This window comes from Symsagittifera roscoffensis, chromosome 2 (genome assembly GCF_963678635.1).
Source record: "Symsagittifera roscoffensis chromosome 2, txSymRosc1.1, whole genome shotgun sequence".
In the NCBI taxonomy this organism is placed as follows: Eukaryota; Metazoa; Xenacoelomorpha; order Acoela; family Convolutidae; genus Symsagittifera; species Symsagittifera roscoffensis.
Window position 1 is genome coordinate 15,607,057 of NC_087063.1, and position 17,974 is coordinate 15,625,030.

At 34.7% G+C, this 17,974-nt stretch overlaps 2 protein-coding genes across 3 annotated transcripts in view; one reads left to right on the plus strand and one right to left on the minus strand.

Moving 5' to 3' along the window:
- The window catches only part of LOC134839017 (dynactin subunit 6-like), a 275,517-nt gene that overhangs the window by 53,670 nt on the left and 203,873 nt on the right, over positions 1-17,974 (plus strand). The window lies entirely within an intron of this gene.
- Positions 2,667-17,974, minus strand: part of LOC134838998 (uncharacterized) — a 31,805-nt gene continuing 16,497 nt past the window's right edge. For both annotated transcript variants that reach the window (XM_063854373.1, XM_063854374.1), the window contains exons 9-21: positions 17,612-17,853; positions 16,942-17,110; positions 16,418-16,548; positions 15,841-16,065; positions 14,752-15,253; positions 14,368-14,478; positions 9,080-9,281; positions 8,570-8,935; positions 8,243-8,287; positions 7,867-8,172; positions 7,053-7,189; positions 4,228-4,433; positions 2,667-2,855 (exon numbers count right to left, since the gene is read on the minus strand). In XM_063854373.1, the coding sequence (XP_063710443.1) occupies positions 2,795-2,855; positions 4,228-4,433; positions 7,053-7,189; positions 7,867-8,172; positions 8,243-8,287; positions 8,570-8,935; positions 9,080-9,281; positions 14,368-14,478; positions 14,752-15,253; positions 15,841-16,065; positions 16,418-16,548; positions 16,942-17,110; positions 17,612-17,853 (2,703 nt within the window). In that variant the 3' untranslated portion in view covers positions 2,667-2,794. The remainder of the gene's footprint in view (positions 2,856-4,227; positions 4,434-7,052; positions 7,190-7,866; positions 8,173-8,242; positions 8,288-8,569; positions 8,936-9,079; positions 9,282-14,367; positions 14,479-14,751; positions 15,254-15,840; positions 16,066-16,417; positions 16,549-16,941; positions 17,111-17,611; positions 17,854-17,974) is intronic.

A 17,974-nucleotide genomic window follows, 5' to 3' on the forward strand; every position in this document is an offset into this window, starting at 1 on the left:
GACATCACGTAGATGCAGTAGAAGTGTTGCCGTGTAATTCATAATTTTTCAAGCCAGGAAATTTCAATGCAAATAAAAAAGAAAAAAACATTAATTTTCCAGGTTTTCGTAATCATTTTAAATAATTTTTCGAAATTTAACACAGGCGAACCTGCAGATTCGCAAGCGAAAAAGCGGCCAAAAATTCGAGAGCTCTGAAATGCACAAAAACACAAAATTTGGATGTAATAATTTGGAATATAATAAACTAAAGGCAACCACACTAACTTTGCATGCAATAAATTGTAGTGTGAAAAGTCATATTTAGTATAAATTGTGAATTTCAAGAATTTCGTCAAGTATTTTGAGTATGAGAATTTCTGAAAAAGAGTTTTAATTATTGCACTGTTGTATGAAACAAAGAGCTTTTTTCGCTTGCATTGATGATTTAAAAAGCATCAACTGTGTTAATTTATTACAAATCAAATAGCAAAGCACATGGTATTAGAGTGCCATTTCAGCCCCTGATTGGAAATTGTGACCTAAACGAGCACTTTAGAAAAATCTCCTATAGAACCAAATTTATTTGTGACTTAGTTAGGGAAAACGTTGCACCGTACTGCCATGGTCCGCTCCACTGTGCAAAGATGAACTTGAGGCCGTCAAAAATAAACTTAAGCCATCCCAATGATTCTCTCATTACATTCTTAAAAGGAAAGTAAGTTCAATCACAACCAACACAACAGCCAACAGAGTATGCTGTCAATGAAGTCAAGGAAACCAAAAACTTCTATGAACTTTAAGAACCTTTTATCATTGAGACATCTTTTATATCAATAACCCAATTAGGAAATACTGGTTGAATAGGTAAGTTTTTATTCCGCTGAAAACCTGAAAAGTAAATTCCGATTTCGAAAATTAAAAAAAAAAGATTTCTTTTCGGGCCATTAGCACTTCCGTAAGTGGGTAATTTGAGACGAGTTGAAAAAAAAATCAAGTCGAACCGCAAAAAAATTATGTCAGTGTGGCCAATTCCTGGGACTTTTTCCTGGAAAAAATGAACCGCACTGATGGAACTTATTTGAGCTTTTATTTTGGCGCCGCTTCCAGATCCACTCTCTCGGAGCATACTTTGATGTACGCGTGAAAAATCATTTGGAAGAAGAACTTCAGATGAATCAATAATCAAATAGCCAAAACTGAGATTTTGAGATTGATTTAAGGCTTTTCTTGCACCAAAAAATAGTTAAAAAAAGAAAAATTGCTTCGGCCAATTTTTTCTTTCATTTCCCACCCAATTCTAGTTACTTTTAGGGCGTCTTTCGATCAGATGAAGAATAAAATTTCCTAGATTATGAATAACAGCTTTAATTTAATGCAGTTATCTCTGCAAAACAAAACCAATATTTCGAAAAAAATCTAAAAATTAGGTTCATTTTCAGATTTTTTTTTGCAATTCTGGCACCGTGGAATTGCTAAATAAAGCTGAAAAGACTGTTTTTTCACAACCAAACACCAAATTTTTGAAGCTTGAAAGTTTTTCGCTTTACTGGCTCCACATAAATCTCAAAAAAATCAAACCTGTTATGATGAAAACTGCGGAAACTTTTACGACAGGGGGCGAAGTTTCGCTTCGCAAACACTAGCCAGAACACTACAGAAAGTAGCTCTAAAAAGCAAAAAAAAGTAGAAATAAGCCTCGAATTAGCAAAAAAAAATAATCGGCTAGATCTGCGACTTAGAGATTATGAGTCTAACGCACTAAACACTCAGCCACGGACGCTTAATAGATCATAATCACTAGCCACAATTAAAGCAGAGATCAAACGCTATGAAATTTACACTGCTACAAATCGTGACTATCGCAAAAATGCCACCAAAATTTTCAGCTTACGACATCAAAAAGATAGCTGCTACACAGGAGCAGAACTAAGATTTTCTCGAGGGGGCGGATTTTCAAATAAGTTTTGAAAACTTTGTCAAGCGAGCGTTCGCAAATTCCGAGCGCTCGCAAATCACCAAAAAAGGCCGTTTTGGCCAAATTTTTTTTGCGCAATATTGAAAAACCACGCCAAAAACAGGTGTGTTTTAGGCACTTATAGGACAGTTTTGACCTAAAGACTGTTTTTTTGGCGCTCTACCCTCTTAAAAATAGTATATACTGCCGCAGAATGTGCCTCTAGAAATGTTTTTAGTAAAGTTGAGGTCTTAAAAAGTAACAACGGGGGACTCTTTGGGTAGTCAGGGTGTCAAATCCCAGAGGGGGGACGTCCCCTTTAAATACGCTACAACTGCTGTATGTTAAAAGCTCAACTTTACCTGTTTCTCAAATCGCCATAAAACCTTTCTTTCTAGTCGCTATTTAAAGCACTTCTTAAAACCTTGGATACAATTATTTCAAATAAAATAAATCAAATCAATATTAATTTCAGCATCATACAGCAAAAATTATACTACGACGCAGAATTTAACAAAACATCAACAAGAAAACATAGCCAACAGACAGCTGGAAACGTGTTACTGAAAAAAAAAAAACTAGGTTTTCCAGGAAAATACCAAGTTTTCAATTTAAAGAAATCTCATCTAAAACCTGTTATGAATTTCAAGGAACTTTAATTGATTCAGTTTTTTTGAAACAATTAAGCTTCTATGAGAAAACATTTGAAAAGAGACGAAGAATATGGTAGAGCTAAATTCTTTCAGCAACACAAGAATCAGCAGCTTAAAAGTCAGCTAATAAAGCTTTCAAGCAATCAATTACAAATCAATCTCGAAAAAATCAATAGTATCATTTGAGAACAAAAATTTGTTCATGTCATGTTTCCGCGGAATCTGCTTTGTTTTGTCTTTCTCTTTCGGCTTCGGGAAAAATTGACCTGAAACAAGAAGCTTATAACTCACAGAATATATGTTTCAATAAATGTGACACAGAATTTTTCAAAATTTCATTTCAGTGTTCCTCTGAGTATCAATATTTTTTTACTATATAAGAAATAAACAAGGATAGCCGGTTAATGTGCAAGTAGCTCAGAATGTTCCGTCCACAGTCTTAAAAAATACAAAAAAAAGTTTTTTTTTTCAAAATGGTGTCGTTGTCGTTTTTTCTGCATGTTGTGATAATAAGAACTAAAGGAAAAAATAAAACTTAGGCATATTTCAAAGTCATAACAAAATAGGTCAATTGTAAAACAGTTTTTGAAGAAAATGAATAGAAAAACGAAAAAAAAATTTGAAAAAATTTCAAAATTGTTTCAATTTTTTTTGCAGAAATGTTTTGAATTTTCAAGTTTTTGAACCTCAAAATTGCGCTAAAAATTCCGAAAACTACTTTTATTTGAGAAAAAATAAGTTTTCACGGCTTAAATTATGCTTAAATATGCTATTGTAAGACTATACACGGTCACCTTTTAGCTCGAAATTAGACCAAAAATGAAAAATTTCATACCGGTTTTTCTCACCACTGTGAAAAAATTTTCAAAATTTTTCAATGTCGTTCGAATTACGACTGAAGGGCTTTAATATAATATACCACTCAACCCAGTGTGATCAATATTTTCGGTACCTGATTTTGCGTGTAAAAAAGCAAAAAAAAAACTAAAACTCACCCGAATACTAAGTTCCTCTCCATTTTCAATGGTCGGAACAATAACAATAGCTGAGACAAGCTAGAAAAAATTCTAATATCAAATAAATTGGGAGCAATTCTTAGTCTGAATAGCAAAAACTCACTCCGGTTTGCTCGACACAGAGAGAACTTTTTTGAAGTATAGTTTTGCCACCGTAGAAAAAGAACCACCCTGGACAATACTTAACTCCTACTCTTTGAAAATTGACATCGCCACAGAAGCAATTGCAACTATGAAAATTGGACAGGAAATTATGGGAAGGAAAATCTCATCGCACAAAAGTTGTAAGTCCGAAAGAAAACAGGAAACCCATTAATAAAATTACCCGATTGTCAAGCAATTAGTGGCGAAAATGACATCAAATCCGAAAATGACATTAAAATCAAGACTAAAATTAGTTCGAATTTTACAGCAACTTCTGAAATTTTAAGTTTGCACAACAAAAATAATAGAAACACAAATCAAGTTTCTCAGCTCAAGCTTCTATGGAATTGCAAAAATTCCAATTTAAGCAACCATAATATTTCCTCCGCATTTGCACGAGACTTGGATTGTATAGTCAGACCCCCTCCCCGACCAAATCAGCCCCGCCCGCGTAGACGTTCTTAATCATACTACTTACTGATGCATGTAGAAGAAAATGTATCCTGGCTTCTGTCTACTGACTAACACATTCCTCTCTTCCCTGTTGGTGACTGTCTCGTCGTCGAAACAGGACCAGGAGTCTGTCTTAGGGTTGTACACATCACTCACATAGTGTCCTCCAGAGACAGAATGGCCCAGATGACAGATGATACTCAACAGACGGTACGTGTGACTAGGGTCCAGCTGGGAAATTACAGGGGCATTGCATTTCATTCATGACTGTATTCATAGTTTTTCAAAAAAAGTCGGATTCTTATCATAACTTTTCAAAAAAAAAAAATTCGGACCCTTACCCGGATAAGAAGGCCATTATCAAGGTTTTTTGAAATGAGCGCAACTTAACACCCTCAAGCAAGCCCTATCAATTCTTCGTAGCTGTGATTAACTTAAACAAGGATAGCTGATTGCTGAGCAAGTAGCACAGAAAGGTCCGATGACAACGATTTAAGTAGAGAAATTCAATATGAAACCAAAATTTACACCTACCAGATTTCTTTAGGTAGTCCAAATTGGGAGGACAAAAACACAAGCTACGCCAGAGTTCCTCCTTACTTCATCTTTCCACGAAGAATCAGATGATCGTGAACAAAGAGAAATTTTCGCACACCGTGACAGAATTACCACAAACAAACAAGCAATGGTCTTTTATTAGGAAAAAAAGATAAGATTCAAAGCAGTGATGTCCATTTAAAAAAATAAAAATTGAAATTTAAATTGTTTAAGAAAATTATAAAAATTGTTGGCAGCAATTTAAATTTTTCCGAAACTATTTGAATTTTTCTTATGAAATTTAAATTTTTGTTCAGTCTCTTTAGCAGTTTTTCTGCCAAATTTGGGGACTTTTTACAATTTTGTGAAAAAATTCCAAAGCAATTTTTTGGGCATACCTATTTGCTAAAAATTCATCAAATTTTTCGTGAAAATTTAGATTGTTTGGTTTTTCAGCGAAACGTGAAATTAATTACTATGAGTAAACTCTGAACTTTGGCGTCGAATCGAATACCGCCTGAGCAATTTAACTTTCTTTTCAATTTAAATTGTTCTATTTGAAATGAAAATTTTCAATTAAATTGAGTGGGCTCATAATTTTACATTTAACTGATAATTTGACATCACTGATGCAAAGGGAACGAAACAAAGACTAAGGAGAGAGCGAAATGATTCCACGAACAACATGAAACGTTTCCGATCAAACTCGACAAGCGAAGAAACAACAACAACTTATAACTACCAAAACAAGATTGAAACAAAGATAGCCATTTGTTGTGCAAATGGCACAGAATGTTCCGACCATTTTCTTAACAAAACTAAAATGATTTTTTTTTCAAATTAGTGCCATTTTTGTGCGTGGTATGATCATGAAAGGATCTGTTGAATTGAAAACTTTTGATTTCAATCAATCAACTCAACTAGTGTCAATCGACTCAACTAGTGTTCAAAAAATGGTCATTAAACCTGAGTTAAGGAAACCTCATTCTAATCAAAATAGTAATTTTTCATACATGCCCTATCAAACTTCCAATTTTTTCAAGAAGCTTTTTGAGAAACTGATTTAAGTGCAACTAAGGAATCATTTTAGGGCAAGCAAACGGGGTACAAAAAAATTCATCCAGAAAAGAGGGCCTTAGAAAAAACTTCTACTTTAGTGATTTAGAATTAACTTTAGAACTTTAGTTTGATACTTTAGAATTAAACTCGAGCTCAAAACCCAAAAACAAAACATAGCCAAGAGATAGTTGGAAAATAGTCAATGAATGCAAGGTAACAGAAAAAAATATTGACTTGTTGTTTTTGAAAAAGTTTCGAATTCAGCGGAAAAAATAGATGGTCTTGAAGCTTTTCGAATTTCCAGAACAATTTGTGATTGACACTTTTCTGATCAAACTAATCCAATTTGAGAACACCGTATCAATAGATAAAAAATGACGAAAAAAGTTCATCGCGACCAAAATAAGACTCTGAACTACGTTCATCAACACTTAATAATTCAGGCGATACACGGGGATCTTTACTAGGTGGTCCCCTAATTTATGCCAAGTATGTTACTTCTCACAAACTTTTGGAATGGAGCTGTTTTCAATATCAAGTTTACACAGATGATACTATGTTAGATCTCAAAATTGAAAACAGTGATTCAAAAAATTAAATCACTCGAGAAGACCTAAACAGAGTTGTTCCTTTGTTTAATTGTACCGTAATAAATATCAACAGAGACGAACGAAAACTGAATTCATGAATGCCCGCAACATGAAATGGGAACTTAAAACTCCTGAATTTGAAATAAAACATTGATGCTCCTCGTCGTTTGATTACAGCTCCGGACTAAAATTCTGGACCAAAACTTTTCAAAGAAATCGCAAAATCAAAAAACAACTGAAAAAAATTTTATCTAAAATTTGAAAAAAGCACATGTAAGTTAAAAACATCTCCAGGGACTAGAATATTGATATGGGCCGAATATAAAATCGGCAGAAATATGCAAAATTTCCAAATTGTCACTGACTCCGCCGAATTGTAACAAATTTTATTTTTCGAATTTCAATATAAAAGAAGCGAAATATTGCTTCATTTAATTGAATGGCAATAGCTTCTTTCTAAAATTTGACTTCCGGCTAATTTTATTTTCGGTCAATCGGTCACGAGTTTTTTCGCTCATTCGGTCCTTCGCGCATGAGAATAGCCCCCAGTATTGATAAGATCGCCGCGGTAAGCTTTTATCACAACTATTATCTGCTCACCTTAAATGATGAAAAATTTAGATAATTTTGGTTAAAATTAGCAGAACTAAATAAAAGCAAATACCCCTTTGATCTGTTCTTCTTCATTAACTGGTTCTTTTTCCTCGTCTGTTTTTGCAGAACTTTCTTCCTCAGCAACAAGACCAGTAGTTCCCTCATCCTCATCTTTCAGATCTTCTTGTTTCACAATAGTCGTCTCCTCTAAATCAATTAAATTTATTAACCAATTTATTCATTGTGAGTAAACCAGCACAATCCAAAAATTAGGTAGTTTGTGTTGAAAGATCCGTAACTTGTATAACGGTTACAAAATTGTTTCGCTATTATGGCAAAATTGTCCGTTAATTATGGCTGCTTTCGTTTATACCAATTAATCGTTTTAAATTCTCATCTTGTTATGGCTTCAAAAGTGCGTTGTTGTTGTTGTGTTCAGTCCGATATTTAGGGCGCGTCCAGCAGTGTCTCGCCGAGTCTAAGGAACGTTGCGGCCTAAATCGGTCAAAGTCACAGGTCTATTGGGCCAGGGCAGTTGGGGAACGTTAAAAAGATGTAGCGCAGTGTAGGGTAGCCGGGGACCGTAGCCTGATCTTATTTGAGCGAGGGTGTGTCTTTGAGCGTGGAGAGCGTCAGTTTGGTCATAGAGACGTCTGGCGGTTTTATAGGAGAAATTTTTGGTGGTGGGGGCTTCCTCAATGGCTTTTTGAAATCGGTGAGTGTGCTTTAGAAGCGTTTTAAAAATCGGGTTCACAAAAATTCTGATTTGCAGTTAATAAGCAGGGCCACAAAAGCGGTTCTCTGTGAAAAGCTGAACAGCACATGTGTCGATCCTTTCATCGTTAAAAATATCGTCTTAAAAAAACAATTATTTTTGTACCAACCTGTAGTTCGCTCATCGATTTTATTATCTCTCTTCGAATCTTGACTTGACTTGTCAATAGACGTCTCTGTCTCTTCTATCCTCTGATTTAGAACATGTTCATTTGAATTCGGATCCCCGATGACAGAAAATGGGATAAAATCTTCTTCTCTAAAAGACTCTTCTGCCTCTGCAGGGATTTCAGAAAAGACATCGTCTTGGGTTCGCATGCTATACGAACTTAGTTCGAGACTGCCTGGGTTTTCGGAGGTAGGACTGATAATAAAACTTTCGTCTAAAAGTTTGGCAATATCAGGTAGTCCAGAAGCTGAAAATCAGACACGCATAAATTTTTTTCTATTAATCATCACTCTCAAAATAAAATCAAAATGACTCACATTTTCTACCTTTATTGGATGGCGTGCTTGTAACTTGAAGCGCAGCTGAAACAAAATCCGATTTCTACCACAAAACGTCGATGAGAAAAAATAGATGGATCAAACTTTAAGATCGGTTAAACTTCAAAATCGCGCAGCACAAGTAGACTGCAAAAAAATTGGTCTTAGCTTCGAGCGCATTTCAATTAAGTCTTCCAAGAAAATGAGATCCAAATGTTAACTATCTAAACAGAAAATCCATAAAATAGAGATATCTCATCCCATAGCTCTGATTCGTAAAATCCTGTAAACATAAAATAGGTAATTTCTCATTTCCAGAACATTAACCTAGACTTATATCAACTGGAGGAGGTGTGGTTCTCCCACTAGGCTTCTCATCAGCAGATTCATCATCATCCAGGGTCTCCACATCCATATCTTCTTCCTCGTGGTTATCGACCAGAGCAAAATTCATTCCATCATTCTTGACCTCTGATTTGACCTCCAGCTTCGGTCCATTTTGAACCATGCTCGTATCAGCTCCTTCTGATTTTGGATTCAAACTGATCTCTATCAGCTCTGGTTCTTCATCTTCACTCCTTATATCAACCACTTCCTCTTCTTTGATAATATTCAGTGGCTTATTAACACGACCACCATCCATTTTTGGAAGCTGATGCTGCTCACATTTTGCAGATATGTCATCATCAAACCCTGCGGCAAAAACATAAATCATCTTTAAAAACTGCCCAATTATAAGAAGTAATTCAAAAACGGGCGATGAAATAACTACAAATTTCCCATCTTCCATAAAAATTGCAGGAAAGAAAAATAGCCGACTATGCTTGACGGACTGACCATTTGAGTTGAGGAAGTCATCGCCTAGCACAGTCCCCTTAAACTTGTCTTCCGACTTCTCATTCTCAAAAATCTGTTCTTCGAATCCGGGTGGGAACTCAAGGCCATTATGCATCTCCATCCTGCTCAATGCCAGCGCCTTCTCCAGGTCTTCGTCATAGTTATCGTCAATTGGAGCTTCCAGCAGACTCAATTGCACAGCCTTAAAATTTCAATGTCTCTGCTCTGCACAAATAACCTTGTCGCAATAAAATTTCTTTTAAGAAATGTTTAACTTTCAAAATCATTTAAAAAACTTTCAATTTTTGCATCTAACAAAGTTCACAAAATTGTACGAACTTCCATGACTGACATTTTTCTGCATAACATGTTTAACAGAGCAAACGTTTGCGAAAAGCTTGAAAACAAAATCTGAAAACAGCTGAACATGAACACAACTTTTCAAAAGAAAATTGAAAACTAAGGTTTTGAAATCTTGGAAATTTCATCTACACGTCGTAACAAGAGGCAACCAAGCTGCTTCAAGCTTCACGAAGGACGACTCTTTCAACTAACCAACTCGAAAAGATTTCTTCAGTGGAAATCTGTACTTTGGGCATAAACGTTGACATTCTAGACCTCTATACCGGATTGAGAGCAAACCAAATGCAATTCAGTTATGAAAATAATAAAACTTTGAAGAAAAATGAGTCGTCACACGAAAAATGAAATAATCAAACAATACATTTTTGTTGTTACCAAGTCTGTTTTTGAATTTTTGAATGAAACATGATTTCTCTGAAAACAATATATTCACAGAACGTTCATTAAAACCATGAAAACAAGTGCTCAAACAACTATATAAATAACTTTCACACGGGAAAGTGGGAAAAAAGTATGTCCTAATTTTAGGCACCTCAAAGACTGCTGCTATCGAAAGGTCAATTGTGGCATCAAAAACAAACCCACCAGCGGATTTAGGGAGGCGGTCCCCTTTACTATTTTGCGATATCCAGTTTCGGACCCTAAATTTTTTTCTTGGCGAAACCATTCATTAGGGATTAAGATTTCCAAAAGAAAATTCAAAAAACTTTCTCCCCGTGTCCAAAAAACTGTACTGCTTTTTCTCCAGATCAATTTCCAACGTGTCGCGGTTATTCCAGTCTATATATTTTGTGATTTCTATTTAATTTAGCTATAATTAGCTGATTCGTATCGCTTATTACCTAACTCAACTCCTGTCCCTTACTAAAAATCAACACAGAGATGAAATTGAGCTTCGCAAAAATTTGAGAGAACACGATCAAAATGCAGCTCTATAATGTGAAATAAGAAAAGTACAACTAAGACTCGAATTAGCAAAAACTCTTCTACCTGTCGGATTCAAATCTGCGACCTAGAAAATTTGAGTCTCACGCACTAATAACTCAGCCCTGGATGCTTAAAATTCCCAAAAACTATCCACCAATAACGCAGCTACATGTGCAAATTAATTGCCAATTCGATGCAGCAAAAATAGCACCAAATACAAAAAGACACATTTTGCAGGTAAGAGCTTGCGAAGCATAAAGCCACACTGTGTAAAAGTTAAGCATTTCAAAAAATTGTTAGATGTATTAAGTTGAAAAAAACTTCTGAAATCGAGTTTTAATCATTGTTATGTTATTTGAAACAAATCGCTTTTGTCAGTTCAATTGATGAATTAAAATTACATCAACAGTGTTAACTTATTACTATTCGACTGTCAAAGCACATGCTATCAATAAGCTGGAAATGATATTTTTTGATACAACTAAATTTATTCTGCTTAGAAATTTAGTAATTATAATTCACTCTAACTAAAAAAAACATAGCCAACTGACAGTTGGAAAAGTAATTAACGCAAGGAAACAAAAAAACGGACTTACTTCAACATTCGAATTTCAAAAACCAAATATATACCCTCGAAACTTTTTGACTTTCAAGAACACTTTACGATTGATGCTTTTTGATAAAATTAACCCAATTTTAAAAAAAACTAGACCAATGGGCAAAACTAATTTTTCACTGGAAAAGCTGCGAATTAAATTCCGTTTTCGAAACTAGTCAATCACGCTTTTTTATGACCTTTACATTTTTGCTGTTCGATAGTGGAGCTTGCCTTCCTACTAACAAAGGAAATGAAATCAAAAGTCAGACCGCGAAAAATCAAAATTGAGCGAGAACAAATTTTGAGACTTTTCTCTGAAAAAAAAACAACAAAAAAACACCAAGAGCTACATAAGGGTACTTACAGCGTTCATTACTCTTAAATAAAGAAAACGACCCACATAATTGTTCTCGCCACGTTCACTGGTACTTCAAAATTGGAAAATATAGCCACCAAAAAACAAAAAAGACTTTTTTTTGAAAAATTTCAAATGTAGAAACAATTTCAATTTTCGAATTAACAATTGCACCAAAATAAAGCTCTTGAAAACTTGGATGAATATTTATGCTACTTTTATGCTCTTGAAAATTATGCTACTTTTAAATAGATGAATGTTTTTTAGATATACTAGGAGACAGTTTCTCACGCCGGTCAAAAATTTAACTGTAAAAAGTAAATTGGGGAATGAACAACTTTCAAGACTTTTCCCCAACTTTTTAAAAAACAAATTCACTTTTTTGTGAAATTTTGGCTCGAATCTTGATCCTTCCCTTATACGTTCAAGTCTTTTCGACGCGGCTTCGCATTATCGCCATGAAATGATACAACCGAGAAAATTTTAAAAAATAGGTGGTCGAAAAAATTGTTCCCAAAGGATCTAAATTTTACACTTGAGAAGAAACTTAGCTTCGTACTCCTTGCGATATAAAAATGAATGACTATGATTACAATAAAAAAAAATGAAAAAATAATTTTCATCAAATGGTTTTTGTCAAAAAAAAATATAAAAAATGTGAAAAAACCCAAAATATCCGGAACAAAATTACCTGCCCTTTTATAAAATTTCAACCGAGCTTTTGGAATGCTATAAGGATCCGAATTTAAAAAAAAACACCTAAATATGGGAACTTAGCAGACCAAAGTAAGCAGAGAGACAATAATCTATAATCGTATAAACAAAACATATCCCGACTGGAATCGAACTCCCGGGCTTTGGCGTCTCACGCAGGTGTGTTACCTCGAAGTCAGATAGTTGATCGAATTTATAAATAACACCTTCCCAGACAAAACCGTCAAGTCAAAAATATCAAACAAAACGTTCCAGAAACCAAAAAAAGTGAGACAAAACAATACGCTGTGCCATCATCTTAAATGGATTTGAGATAAAATTGCTTGAAAAAACAATACGCTAACTTGTTTTGAGCTAATTGTAAACACTCTCAAAACAATTTAAAAAAATTGGAACCAATCATTCAAAAGAGATAAAAAAAATTGGAAAGAAAATTCAAAAAATCAAAAAGAAAACCGCTTCTTTTTATTTTCAAACTGAAAGTTTCAGCGTGTATAGAAACAAAAACATATAGGATAGATAAATTCTTCAAAATTGAGTTGAATTAAAGAATTTTAAAGAATAGTGTTAGAAAAAAAACACCCGGCAAATACGAGGACAAAATGGGGACAAAATCATAAAAGCTAATTAAATTTGAAAAGGTTTTCAGCAGTTGACCAAGCACATTTAAACTCTAGGCCAAGAAATGGCGCTTTTAAAAACAACCTGAGTGAAACTGGAAAAAATTCTAAAATTGGAGATCCTGTGAACCAAGTTGTTTACGGAAAAAAATCGCAAGGGTAAAAAAGATCGAAAATCTTGTGATTAAACTTATTAAAAAAAGTAGAAAATTGTCCAGCTAAAAGGTCTACTATCATCTTTCCCGTCATCATCAAAATTCACCAAAAAATGATTAAAAACTACACTACCAAAATGAGTTTAAATTCGCCTTTTATTCCCATAAAAAGAGCAAGGGCAACTATTAAGGCTTCAGTTCGAAAAGAGTAAATGAACACGTCTGTTGGCTATGTTTTTAAAAATATTTATACTTAATTGCATTTCAAATCTCCCGTTTGCTATTTTTGGCGGTGTTTGCAACGCGCAGCCTCACCTCAGTTTCAATTGATTGATTTGAATTTAAGAATTAAAGATAATTTTTTGTGTTCTTTGGCAAACTTTTTCTCTAAGAAAAAGTATTTTTGAATGCGTTTATTTTTAATACTTTCACGTGAAACTCACTAATTCAGTAAGCTTGATTGAACGCAAGTAAACAAAAAAATATTGACTTGTTCTTTGAAAAAGAAAAAATAGATTCCCTTACAACTCTTTGAATTTCAAGAACAATATATGAAGGCACTTTTTAGAACATAGCTAAATGACAGTTGGAAAATAGTAATGAACGCAAAAAAAAACAGAAAAAAAAACATTTTCTTTTAGTTTTTAATTTTAGTTTTTAACAAACTTAGTTTTTAAAATCTCAACTTTCAAATTTCAAAGAAAAAAATAGATTTCTAGAACAATTTATGATTGGCGCTTTTGTTATAACATTAACCCAACTTGAGAAACCTGGATCAATAGCTTAAATTTTCATTCCGCTGGAAATCTAAAAACTAAATTCAACTTTCAAAACTAGAAATTGTTCACAATTTTTTGCGCTATTTCCACGTTCGTAATTGGAGAGTGCTATTTACGTCACTTTCAGCAGATGAATTTCAATTGAATTCAAAAAGTTCATTAATACCTAAGTGCATTCATAAATGCATTAATATGTATCAATGCACATCTGTAGTTATTAGAGCAGTTTAATACTTTTTCCTGAAAAAAAATCACCAAGACTTACTTTATTTCGATGGGAAGTCTGAAAATTAAATTCCACCTTCGAAGCTAGAAGCCGGTCACTTTTTTCGTGACTCTTACACTTTCGCTGTTCGATTGTGGAGTTTGCCTTCCTTTTAACAAAGGAAATGAAATCAAAAGTCAAACCGCGAAAAAGTGAACCTGAGCTTGAACAAATAATTATACTTTTACTAAAAAAAAATCACCGTTACCTAAATAAGAGTCTGAACTACGTTCATCGACTCTTAAAAAAATAGGATTCGGAAAGCTTCGATTTCACTATTTTCAGAATTAGAGCATAATGTCTTCACAACTGCGTTTTTTTTCAAACACTAGCCGCCAATCAACTGCATTATACATGCGCCATTGAACTGCCAAAGCTAAAATGCTATTATTATGCAGTAAAAGTCCTAATTTATGCCAGTTAAGTCGCAAAAAGTCAACTCGTAATATAACACGAGCTTTCTTCTATAATTATCATCAATTTGTTGAGAAATCCTCCATGTCATCACATACTTTTTGAAACTCTGCATCATCCTTTTCTTCTGTGTCTGAATCTTCCGTTGGCCGATAAGGAGGAGGAGAATTTGCTCGTTTCCGCTTCTTGCCAGGCGCCAAATCAGTCCCCTTAATCATCACATGAAGATAGATACAAACCATTTTTCAAGTAAGTTCGGAAAATAAAAAAAACTTACGGTAATTTAACTTCATAAAACATCGTCATTAAGTTGCTCTAGCAGAGGTCGTCGATATTTTTCACTTCGTAAATTAAGCGCAAAGCAGTTTGTGAAAACTGCGCAACAAAATATGCGACTTTGTTCGGCAAACTTTTTTATTTTTAAGATTTAAATGACGTGATTTCAAATCGACGAGAGTAACTTTACGGATTAAAGGACAAACCTCATCAGCGCTTTCCTCGTTTCTCAAAACCGCAGTTTCCGTAGTTTTTCTATTGCCTTTATGGTTCCAATAATCAGCTAGCGATCCTTGGGGTTTGCTGTCACATTTCCAAGCTTTTGAGTTCTGTAATTTGTCGGAAACTTCGATTTTCCTTGCACATTTCTCATCTTCTTTTATTGCGATGCGTTTCGATTTTCTCGGTGTCACGTTGGCTGCATCTTCCGGATGGACGTATTTGAGATCCTCGCGACTGACACATGCATCTTCGAAGAGTCTCGAAGCCCGATCTCGTCCCCTAGGTCCCTTGTCGCTATTGCTAGCTGATTTAAGGCTACAGCTCTTTCTGATTGGAGAAATAACTTTGCGATCTGATAGAGATAGTCGCTTTTTCTTCTGAGACGATCGGCCAAAAAATTTAGTCGGAGGAGTTTTAGTCGGCGTTCTTAACTTTGCCTCTGCACCCCCGGAGGCCTTATTGGTATTGGAACTATTCGTCATTATTCTAAAACAAATAAAAATACTCCTAAGAGAATTTCAGGAAATTTAGCTCAAACGTGAATTTAACAGCATCGACTAGACTCATTATTTTATGCCCAGTTTAGGCGCATCAGTTATTCAGTACAAGCTACTTGATGTTTTGCACAATCAATGAGCGGAGAAAGGGGCGGGCAGAAACACTCTTACCTCCGCACGAATAAGACTCCTCAGCAGTTAGCATCTGATAACATCCCTTTTTATCGGACCGATCCATCTTTTTAAGGATACACGAAAATCATGAGCTTCAATTCGTCCCAAATTTCGAATTTCAGAATGTATCGCGCATAATAAAATAACGTTGCTTTTTTCGAAAGAAATGCCTAAGATTTTTTCTAAGTTTTTAAAAAATGCCTAAAGCAGATTTTTTTAAAAACCCATACGCCTGCAACGTCAAAAAGTTTGACAAAAATCACTTTTCTCCTATTTCGAGAAACGAGACAATCAGGTTGCTCCACTGAACAAAAATCAAATGAAGCCTCAAAATTTTATGAAAATAATGTGAAGACCGTACGGGAAAGAAATTGGTGCAAAAACCGACAAAATAGAATTAACCTGTTTTCTGTTAATGAAATATTTTTCAAATGACTCTCATCATCACGCGTAAGTGCCTCTGTTTCCGCCTTAACCTCATCCTCCAAAATCAACAAATCGTCCTCTATGTTATCAGGTGCGAATCCATCTTCATCTGTTTCATTCTCTCTCTTTTCTTCTTCTAGATTCAGTCGGTCGATTCTGCTTTCAGGATTCTTCGGAGTGACGTAAAGGTCAAAATCTGCTCTAAATTACATACAGTAGCTTTTAGTGAGACATAATTTATAACAGCATTCTATTCAATAATTGTATTTTTTTATTGTTTCGACTAACATATTTAGACTAGCGAGTTTTGCAAAAAACTATTTTTGCTAATTCAGTTCCAAAAACATTTTTAAAAACAATAATTTATACAGAGGCGAAGCTGTGCTTCGCAAACACTAGCCAGAGCACGACAAACAAGTTCGACAAAAAAGTGGGATCTATAAAAAGAAATAAGAAGGTTTTTAGGCACTTTTGAAAAATTGACCAAAAAATAGAGTTTTTGGCGCTCGCTTCCCCCTCAAAACTATTAAATATAAACTGGACAAACACTAACATCTTTGGTTCCTCGAATGCTCCTTCTGCAACTGAAGGCAGCTCACAGTGCTCATGTATTAGCTTCGTCATTGAAAGGTACTTCGAGATGCGCACCTTCCTGAAGTCCTTGATGAGACCCTCGCCACCGACCTGGTCAAACCCATTTTTAAATACAAAAATTTAGGAGTTTATTAATGTTCTTAACTATAATCTCTGAAAAGTATGCAAATTCAATTTAATTTTGGGACGAACATTGATTTATACCACACATTTTCAAACCGTTCCGTTTTATTTCGACGACAACATTTGGAAATGAACGTTTGCATACTGGTTCAATTTTCCAGGCAAAACCACAAAAAATCATAAGGAGTCATAATTTGATTGGCAAAAAAAATTCCAGAAAGTTTTCTGTTTCTCGATACCAACCAATCACATTTTAATTTCACAACTCACACATAACATTGTAAAATGGCTGAAACGGCCCTAGATTCTACTTAGTGGAGAGGATGAAAAATTGATTGCATAGTATGGTCATTAGCAGACCTGGTATCTTTTGAGGTGCACCACTAACACTCTCGGTAGAGTGAGCAATTCGTGAGTCAGTTTAGCTTCCCTGTGACCACACTCATCGCACGTGTATTCCAGTGACTCTTCACAGAAGTAATTGCAAACCAGGTCAAAAATTGTCGATCGGTCCACTGTCTCCGATTCACTGAAAAATTCTAGCAATCAGTATCAAATAGACTGTTCTTCGTCGAAGACTAAGATTTGTTTCTAGGCTATTTACATTTAAAGCACCCTGAGCGTAGAGACATTTCGAATGATGGTGGGATTTTAATTTACAGGAGAATATAGTGAAAAGGACCCAATTCCTTTTCAACTTTTACTATTTCTCAACTTTCACATGATTCTACGGGTTTTTGTTTTAAACGCATTTTTTGGTCCAAATCTTGCATCATAAGGGGGGAAAGGGAAGACATAAATGCCCAAACATGAAAATACAAAAATACATTTAAGTTATCTTAAATGCATTTATAGCATTTAGGTTATAAATGCAATTATCTAAAAACTCTCAAGAAAGTATGAAAAAAGTTATACCTTTTGGTATTTATTTTGCGTTCAGAATTTATCATTTTCTAATGCCTTTTGATAATTTTGAACTTGAAAATCATTGCTGCTCCAAAATTCCTTTTAACCGCAAAAAGAAACTTACATTTCAACAGGAAGGTTCACAGACAGAATCAACATTTTTTCATCGTGTTCCTGTTTCAGTTGACAACCGGTGCACGTTATTGTGTGTCTGACAGTCAACTGAAAGTTAGAATTGACAGGACATACTATTGAATCCGCATTCGAAGATGAGCTCTTTTCCAATTTGACAGAGACTCGGGAGTTTATTCTGACCACTTCTTCACGAAGGATGTCGAGGAACAAGCTAAGAAACTCATGTGCATCCTAGAAACAACGGAAAACTAAAAAAAAAAAACGATTCCATTTGAGCAATGATAATAACTTTTCAGACACCCGGAGGTATTTTATTTAAGGTTAACTAAGCTATGGCTATCTTGCCAGCGCT